The following is a 9,522-nucleotide window of genomic DNA, read 5'->3' as shown; positions in this document are numbered from 1 at the left end:
ATGTCCCTCTTTCTGACTCTTCTCTGCTTCCGCTTCCCGCTTCCCACTTCCCCCATCACCCACCTCCTCGTCGTTCCAAAGCCCGGCATGGCTGACTTCAACTCATCTGACATCGAGTTCGACGAACCTGAGCCTCGCTTCCCCAACCTGGCCAGGAACGCCATCGCCAAAATCGTCGAGGATGCCGCCTCAGCACGCATCTCATCCAAGAAGACGGTCAAGAACCTACAGCTGACCACCTCCCCCGGCGTCGACTACGCCCGAGCTGGCTGGGAGAACAAGTTCGAGGCTTTCTGCATCAACACCCTGCGTCACAAGTAAGTAACTACCACGTTTACGTCTTTCTTTGAGGAACTTGGTAGTTCCACGAAGCAGATTGGACGTCGTCCATTGGGGAACCACCAAATTGAGGAACTGGGCAGTTCCACGGCAACTGCGAGGCAGACTCACTTGTGATGCATAGTGGTTGCAATCTGCTGACACGTCGCTAGGCCTGGACAGGCACCCGATCCCGAGGCGATCCTCCGCTTCTTCTCTGCGCTCCCAGACTACGTCCACAACCGCCGCCGCAATGAGGACACCACGGCAGTCACCATCGGCCACTTTGAGCAGGGCCTCCGGCATATCCTGAACCTGCTCTGCTTCAAGCATACCGACTTCAGCAAGACTTTGGGAAAGAGCTTTGCTCTGCGAGCCCGTGAGTAGTTCCCCCGGGGGCCCCTTCCCGAAGCCCCCTTCCCGAAGCCCCCTTCCCAGGACCCTCTTCCCAGGACTACCACACCGTGGCTACAAGGACATCCTAGAAGCCACGGTGTGGAAGTCGTGGGAGCTACGGTGTGGAATCCCACACCGTGGCTGCCCGCGTTCGCACTTGAGATAATTGCAAGCTAACGGCTGCCCAGAGTCCCTCTTCAATCAGCTAGTCAACGACGGGAAGATATCCAAGTCTCCAACTCGCGAGAAGCAGAGGATTGGCGTTCACACGATGCTGGAGATGAACGTCGGCTTACTGCGGCAGGGTCTGAAGGATTCGTACTCGTGGGACGTCACCATCCAGAGGCTCGCCACGCTGGCATGTCAGACAGCCTTCGCCAGCCGGGCCGGTGATTTCATGAAGTCCCCCCACTGGGACGGCCAGCACACTATGAAGTGGAAGCACCTCGAGTTCAAGCTTATCAAGGACGATCTCCTGGGCGAGGTACTCGAGGGGGTCTTCACCCTGACCAATTGCAAGGGCGACAAGGACGACGAGTATCACAACGAGACTGTCAGAGTCTCCAGCACCAAGGCCGAGCACAGCCTCCTGTGTCCCCTGCGTCTTCTCGTCAGCCTGGCGATCCGGACTCGGCAGGTAGTTCCCACGACTGCTTCTGACCTCTTCCAGCAGCTACGGACTTCCCAGAGCGGACGCATCGTCTGGTCTAGCCCGGAAGCCCCCATCTTCGTCCAGATCGGCAGAAGGAGTTCGAGCCTCGTGCCTGACACCACGGCGCCGGCTGCACAGGTCTTGGACACCTTGCGGAAGGCTGCAGATATCGCGGGGTTCACCTGCTTGCCGGTGACCCACGACATCCGCAGGGGAAGTGCCAAGGAGATCTCCAAACTCACGGGCGCCGAAGTGCCGAACTTGCAGCTTGCGGGTCAGGCCATCTTCCACAAGGCCAGGTCCACAAACCTCGGAACCACCAAGGAATACACTGGAGGCCTCGACTACGACCACCACAACGCCCGTTTGGAGCAAGCACTAGCCACGTACAAGTTTGGAGCGCCCAAACGTGCGCCCGCGTCCTACAAACCTGTCGGTCGGCTGCCACAGGAGCAAATCACCCAGCTCTGTGAGCAATACCTGCTGGATCCGGCGAAGCAGCAAGACCGGGCCAAGGCAGCAGAGTGGTTCAAGAAGGACCATAGAAAGAAGTGGGGTGAGGAACAGGAGGCCAAGCTGGACCAGCCCATTGATTTGGAAGAAGAAGCTGATGCCGATGCTGTTGAAACCCTCCCGGAACTCCCCGATGTCCTCACCAATTCGGGCGACGTCCAAGCCTCCATCGACTACTTCGCCAGCCTCGTCGACCGGAAGCGTCGTCGCAGGGCCAATACTGTGGCTGGTCCCCTCAAGAAGCCCCGCAGTGCCGGGAATGGGGAAGACTCGCTGGGTAGTCGCAAGAAATGTCCCGAGTCCAGTTGCGCGTTTCAAAAGGGGGACTTCATTTCGAAGAAAAGGCTCAGGGATCATCTGCAGAAAATGCACGGCAAATCCGAGGAGGACGCTGCGAGAATTGTCCTGGCCCTGACGGACCCGTCGTTCGTCGTGGATGGGGCAGAGGAAGACAGTGACGATGACGACGAGGTCACCCTTCCTGTGAGAAGCAAGCCTGCCCCCCGGAATCAAAAGGCCAGTGCCTCGAAGACCATAAGCACGGCAAAGAGTAAGACCACCACCTCCCTCGCTGTGGATGTCGACTTGGACGTCGTCCAAAACCCCGGCCCCGTGGAAGCCCCCAGCCAGAGAGCCAGTCGCAGGGCAAAAAGCAATGCCATCACCGCCCTGGAAGTGAATACGGATATCCACGGGGTTGAGGCCGCTGCCAACGTGAACCCCTTCATCGAAGAATTGGACGACGATGACTGGTCTCCTTACGATTGAGAGCATTGGGGATTGGACAGGCTTGTCATGGAATGGGGGGTAATGGAGGGTTCTTATTGCTATTTGTTCTACGCCTAGGGCACAGTTGAACTTGGGCAGCAGCCTGTAATTGCTTCTAGGAAGTGGGTTCTGTATCTTTTGGGCGACACAAATGTCTGCATCTAGGTGACCTTCCGGAAGTAGGGTAGTGTCAATGACGAAAAGTATTCAGCTTCCAGCACCTCCTGCGCACCGTTCATCACATCACACAACCACAACTTCAGAAAATGGTAGTGGCTGCCAAGTGACACGATCGACGCGCTTACAGAGTGAGCATGAGCGTATCAGGAGGTGCTTCCGGCGATCGTGAAAAGCGACCCGGAAGATCAACCCGGAGCGCAGCGAAGGGGCTTGATCTGGGTCGCCTCTACACGATACGATCGCCGGGAGTACTGACGCTCTGTTATTCATCACTTCGCTCAAAAAATGGCGTGGGTTGGCGAGTGATGCTCGCCCAAGAGAATGGTTGCAACAGAGTATTGGAATTCTGCCGGTTTTATTTCAGCTTACGTCATGACGTCATATAACCACAACCACACAACCACAACCTGCCTTTTGGCGTCAGCCTTTTGGCGTCTACAAGGCCATATCTACGCCATTGGAAGCTGGAAACGAAGACCCAACGCCGCGTTCCCTCTTGGTGACCTCCCAGCGCGACGCACGAAACCTGCCAAACCGAAAAGCCCGGCCATGTCAACCACAACCTACTCCAGACAACCGACTGTGTAATTTAGCAGGCCTGCGCCACTGAGTGGGTCACAGTACACTCAGTATGTCACTATCGTGTGTGACTCAGGGCAGGACTGTTCCAGCTCGAGAATAGCAGGTGTGGGTGGTGTAGTCGATCATCGGCGGCCACAGACGGTGAAGGCACAATGAGACCAAGCATTGCACGTCGAAGAGCATGATATGCTCGCATATGACACTCGCTGGAGCCATGCACATGGGGGTGATAGGTTCAACGTTCACATTAATAGAAAAAAGTATGTTGACTCGGTCTTGGGGGCCGCGTGGGGGCCGAGTCTGCCGGCGCCGAATCCAGCCTTCGAGATTGGCGGCTAAATTAAGAAGCCTGCCTATGGAAATGGGAAACCGACATGGTTTTCCAGATAATGAAGTTGCACTGCCGATGGATGCTGTTGCCTGCTGCGCTGTGAAACGTGCATTATTACTCTGCAGCACAGCGTTGGAATGTCTTCTGCATGATGCGACATTTACGCCCACCCTAACTATAAAAAGGGGCTGTGGATTTCGGCTCTCTTTACTTGACTTGCATACAAACGTTGTTGATCCGCTTATGGTAGCACAGCTTTGGCCAGGCAAAGAGAGATGCATTGGCACACTAACTTGAGCAGAACCACTCAGGCCGATCCTTCGGTGCTACCCCTTACACCTGAACACACTTCCAAGAGAACAGCTGAATGGCCGGTCGACGGTTGCATGTCAGGTGAGTGGCATGCAGACCATAGGAAAACTCATTCAAAATGGACCAGCAGTTCTCGCCTCTCGCTCTCACCTGAGTGCTTTGCTCATTCTGCGGCATAGCTGTGGTTTTCTGTAGAGAGTGCACTGTTCCAGATTCATACGCCTCATTCACGCCAATCTGAGTTCTAGAAGAAGTATCCACGATGGTCAACGGAACAGCATGGGCAGGGGCTGTCGAGACCGTGAAATACGGCGTGTACCTCGGCATGTGGACAAACTGGTCCCGTGGGCGAGTCCTGGGAGCGACTCTTACCCTGTCCCGGGAGGACGGAAACTATGTTCTCGCGTTCACAGCCTTCTTCATAGGACTAGTATCGACGCGTTTCTGGCGTATCCTTTGTTTTATTCTGCACAACTCATTCTCGACATCAGCACCTCGCGACGCCCTCTATCATCAACAACAAGCCATACTCCGCAATTCCGACTCGGCCGACGCAGGCCTCTTGGTATTCTCTCATCTCGCCTGGGCGTGGCGCAAGACCGCGAAACGGGCATGTCTCCGTGCGTTACCTGTCATCGCAACGGCGGCCTTGTCTACAGTCGCCTTTACGATTGCCGGAGGTTTCTCTTCATCCATATCCACGGGCGTCGGCAACGATGTTCTTCTGGATGGCTCTAACTGCGCCTTGGTTGATACTGGATATCCTGACATCGGGGCTGCGAGTGTCATACAACAATACGTATCACGACGGTCAAATAGTGCCGCAAATTATGCCCAGCAGTGCTACTCCACCAACACGTCCGGCATTCTGAATTGTGGAACGTTTGTCAAGGCCAGGATCCCCAGCTCTGTCGACAACCAGACGGCCTGTCCATTTGCCGAAGGCCTGTGTCAAAGTGATGCGAATATGCGCCTTGATACTGGATACATTGACAGTCACGAACACCTCGGATTGAATGCCCCCCCCCCCGACTGTTGGAATATTCTAGATATCTAGGCTATTATTAATACGGGATATCCTTTTCCCCATACGTTTGCCACTGTATGGAGGATAATAACTATAAATAGGGGCCTTCCCTCCCGTTGAATAAACGTTAGCTAGCCTAATTAACTAAGCATTTAACGCTATTATTTCAGAGGTTATGAGCCCGGAGCTAACCCAAAACGGCAATGCTAACCCAATACGGAAAACGCATATCACGTGACACCCTTAATCGCCATTACTTCTTAAACCTTTTAAATAAGATAAGCTTTACACTTAAAGATACACCTTTTAACTAATTACCTAATTAGGCTAATTAATAAGCTCTCGACTAATTAGATCGCCCCATTTAACGTTACAAATCAACCTTGTTTCCTAACCTAAAGCCTATATATAAAAACCATACTATATCTACCTAAACACTTAACCATTTCTTTACCAATACTTAACCTATTTATATAATTTATATATCATTTAAGAGCCCTTATTAAGAATAATAAGAGCATTTCTTTAAATTTTAAAAACCATATTAAATTAACATTAAAAACGCAAATTTTAACAAAACCATAATAATCCTTAAACTCCCTTAAAAATACTTAACCATATCTTAGCTATCTTTAATTTATAATATTTTAAAAATATATTATTTAAAAGCCCTTCTTTTTCTCTTTATAATTATACCATTTTAATATTTATATCTTTATTCCTTAACTTATTAAACTTATTTAGAATTTATTATATCTTTTTCTTTATTATCTTAATTATCTTAATAAATACTTTACTTATTTACCTTAAAATAGCATTCCTTAATAAGTATGGTATTCTACTTCTTAATAGAATGGAAAACTATATATATTGGAGTGTTAAAATTTAAGCCTGGCTTAAGAAAGAAAATGTTATTAGGAATGATCTTAAGAATCTTTTTTAAGGCTTATCTTTAGCTTAAAATAAGAGAATTCTTATTAATATTAAACTTATATATAGGTAGGGGCTTATTATGTTTATAAAAGATATAAATAATACTTAAGAAGCGTAGGATATACTTAAATTTTATTATAAACTCTTTAAGTTTATAAGCTAATATTACTTTATAAAGAGTTTTTTAATATTAGTTTTTATAATTTTAAGATTATGGAAGAATATATTAATAAGTTAAAGCTCTTTTTAAAGGATTTAAAGGCTAATAATATAATTCTTTTTAAATAAGTTATAATTAGCTAAATTCTTTATAGCTTAAATAATGAATATACTGGCTTTATTTAAAATATAACTTAGAGTCTTAGAAAAGATTTAAATGCTTATATAATTGAATTTTTCTTTTTTAGCTTATTAAATAAAAGCAGAGGTAAATTCTTTAAATTATTTGCAAAAGCTTTATATATAAAGAGCAAGAAAGATAAGAAAAAGATTATTATATGCCTTAATTATAAAATAAAGGGCTATACTTAAGAGAATTATTATTTTCTTTATTTAAATAAGGCATTTGCTAACTAGAAAATAAATAAATAAAGAAAAGAAAAGGAAAAAACTACTTTTTTAAGGAAGAATATAAGTTGAGAGAAACGGGAGAAAATGCAAAAGCAACTCCTAGCTTTATTAACTAGCATAAAGTTTCCTTTGGCTTTAAAAGGCGCTTAGGAAGAACCTATGGCTTATATAGTTATAAATAATTTAATAGAAAATATTAAATATAATAAGAATTTATTAAATTTCTTATAACTTTCTTTTAATAACTTAATGGAAATTAAGGTAAATAACCCCTTATATACCTTATATATATATATAATAACGATAGCAGTTAATAATAAATTTATAGGAAATTAACAATATATAAATTTCGTAAAAATAGCTATAAATATTGCTGTAAATATAATAAATTTCTAAGATATTTATTTCTTTAATACTATATATATAATTAATAAAACTATAAAATGGGGAAATGCAGGTATTATATTCGTAAATAAAATAGGGGACTTAATAATTAAGTTTCCAGAAATAAATATTATAAAGAAATTCTTAAATATATATTATATGCCTTTTTTAAGTTTAAATATACTTAGTTATAAGTGTATAAGTAATAAAGTTAAACTTAAATTAAAAGGAAATATTATTAAATTATACTTTTAAGAAATAAATAAATTAATAATTTAAGGATATTAAAAAGACGGCTTATATTTTGTAAGAATTAATATAATAAAACAAATAAATAAGCCAAAATATACACCTTGAAAAATATATATAACTTAATAAAATATAAATATAAATAATAAGAATAAAGACGAAATATATAAATGGCATTGTAAATTAGGCTATATAAATATTTAAGCCTTAGAAATATTTCTTTAAAAATATAAAATAAATATATTAATAAATAAATTTATTTGAAAATATATAAATAATTGTGAGATATGCTTAAAAGTTAAATATATAATTAAAATAAATAAGATTAGCTTAAATAATTGAGTATATAATATACTTGAAAGAGTATATAGCGATATAGGCGGTCCTTTAAAACCTATATACGATAAATATAAATATTATATATTATTCCTTGATAAAAGAACTTGATATTTAGAGGTTTCTTTGCTTAGAAATAAAGACGAGGCATTAAAAGCCTTTAGTAATTATAAAAATAAAGTAGAAAGTAAATATAACAAAAGAATAAAAGAGTTTTTTACGGATAATGGAGGCGAATATATAAATAAAAGATTTAAAATTTTATTAAATAAATACTTTATAACTTACCATATTACGCCCCTATATATAAAAGAACTTAATGGCTTAATAGAAAGACTGAATTTAATTATAATGAATAAAGTTAAAAGTCTTTTATATACGGCAAATTTACTTATATACTTATGGGGAGAAGTAATAAAATATGCTGTATATTTATATAATATTACACCTTATAAAAGCCTAGGGTATAAAAGCTTATATAAAGTAATAAATAAAAAGAAGCCTTATATAAATAACTTAAAAATATGGGGATTTATTGTATATTTTTAGAATAATAATTATAAAATAAAATTAAAGCCTAGAAATAACAAGGGCATATTATTAAATATAGTTTTAAAATTTAATATATATTGAGTATGGGATATAAATAACCATAAACCTTTATTAATTTGGGATATTTAAATATTAAAAGGATAATATATTAATAATAAAATAATATATGATAATAATAATAATAATAAAAATACATATATATTCCTAGAACTTAAATAAGATAATAAGAAAGAAAATAGGGAAGAAAATTTTCCTTTTATTTTAAATGAAATAATAGTTTAAGGGAATTTAAAAGATTATATATATACTATATAAGATACATTATTAAATAACTAAATATTTATATTAAATTCCTAAGAGAATATATTAAAATATTGCTTAACGGCAGTTAATATTAATAAATCTTCTTCTTTAAAAGAGGTATTAAATAGCCTAGAAAAGTCCTTATGGGTAAAATTTATATTAAATGAAATAAATAATTTATAAGAACAAAATACCTATATAATAATGGATTTACCACCTAGCCGTATGGCTTTAAGGGGGAAATAAGTATATAAAAAGAAATATATAAATAACTTAATTATTATAAAGCTTAGTTGGGTAGTAAATAATGAAAATAATATTAAATTTAAATTTAAATGGGTTATTCAGGGATATAATTAGAAATTAAGCGTAGATTATTTAAAGACTTTTTCCATAATCTGCCGCCTTAAGACTTACATTATGCTATTAATAATAGCAATAAATAAAGGATACTATATATATAGTTACGACGTTAAAAACGCGTTTTTACACTTTAATATTGATTTTGAAATATATATAAAATTACCCTCTTATATATATAATAAACCAAAATATAAAAATAAAGTTATAAAATTAAATAAAGCTTTATACGGGCTAAAACAATTACCTATGCTTTAATATAAATACTTAAAAAATATATTAACCAAGCTAGGATTTATTATTTGCTCATATAATGAAGGGGTATTTATATACCTTAATAAACAAATTATATTTATATGTTATATAGATAATATCATCGTTATAAGACCTAATAAAAATGATATAAATTTAATAATTAATAAATTATATAAAGATATAAACTTGGATTTTCAAGGAGATTTAATGGATTTCCTGGAAAACGATATATATATAAATAGAGAAAATAAACAAATAACTATAAATTAAAATAAATATTGAAAACAAGCCACTTAAATAAATGGGGGATAGGTTTTGCTAAACCCTCTTAAGGATAACTTAAGGAGGAGCTTTAACGCGATAAAGAGGGAAGATAGGAATAAAAAGGAGTTAGAAAAGGGAAAAGGCAAGTTTTTTAAAAATTCTTAAAAATAAGAAAAGCTTAATTAAAGCATTAAATATATAAGAAAAGAAAAGAATTAATTTCTTTAAAAAAGTATT

At 39.5% G+C, this 9,522-nt stretch overlaps 2 protein-coding genes across 2 annotated transcripts; both read left to right on the top strand.

The window, feature by feature from the left end:
- On the top strand, nt 1-2,647 carry INS49_001159 (uncharacterized protein; the record flags this gene model as incomplete). The annotated part of the gene is made up of 4 exons (XM_043161992.1): nt 1-317; nt 492-697; nt 771-811; nt 905-2,647. 4 exons carry the CDS (start codon nt 1-3, stop codon nt 2,645-2,647), a joined length of 2,307 nt encoding a protein of 768 aa, XP_043030498.1.
- A 1,667-nt stretch (nt 2,648-4,314) lies between these two features.
- Nucleotides 4,315-5,109, top strand: INS49_001158 (uncharacterized protein; the record flags this gene model as incomplete). The annotated part of the gene is made up of 1 exon (XM_043161991.1): nt 4,315-5,109. The coding sequence occupies one exon, from the start codon at nt 4,315-4,317 to the stop codon at nt 5,107-5,109; it is 795 nt and encodes a 264-aa protein (XP_043030497.1).
- Between the last annotated feature and the right edge of the window lie 4,413 nt (nt 5,110-9,522).

Source organism: Diaporthe citri, assembly GCF_014595645.1.
Source record: "Diaporthe citri strain NFHF-8-4 chromosome Unknown scaffold_1, whole genome shotgun sequence".
NCBI lineage: Eukaryota > Fungi > Ascomycota > Sordariomycetes > Diaporthales > Diaporthaceae > Diaporthe > Diaporthe citri.
The sequence above is the reverse complement of the archived record's forward strand: the minus strand, read 5'-3'. Positions and strand labels throughout refer to the sequence as shown.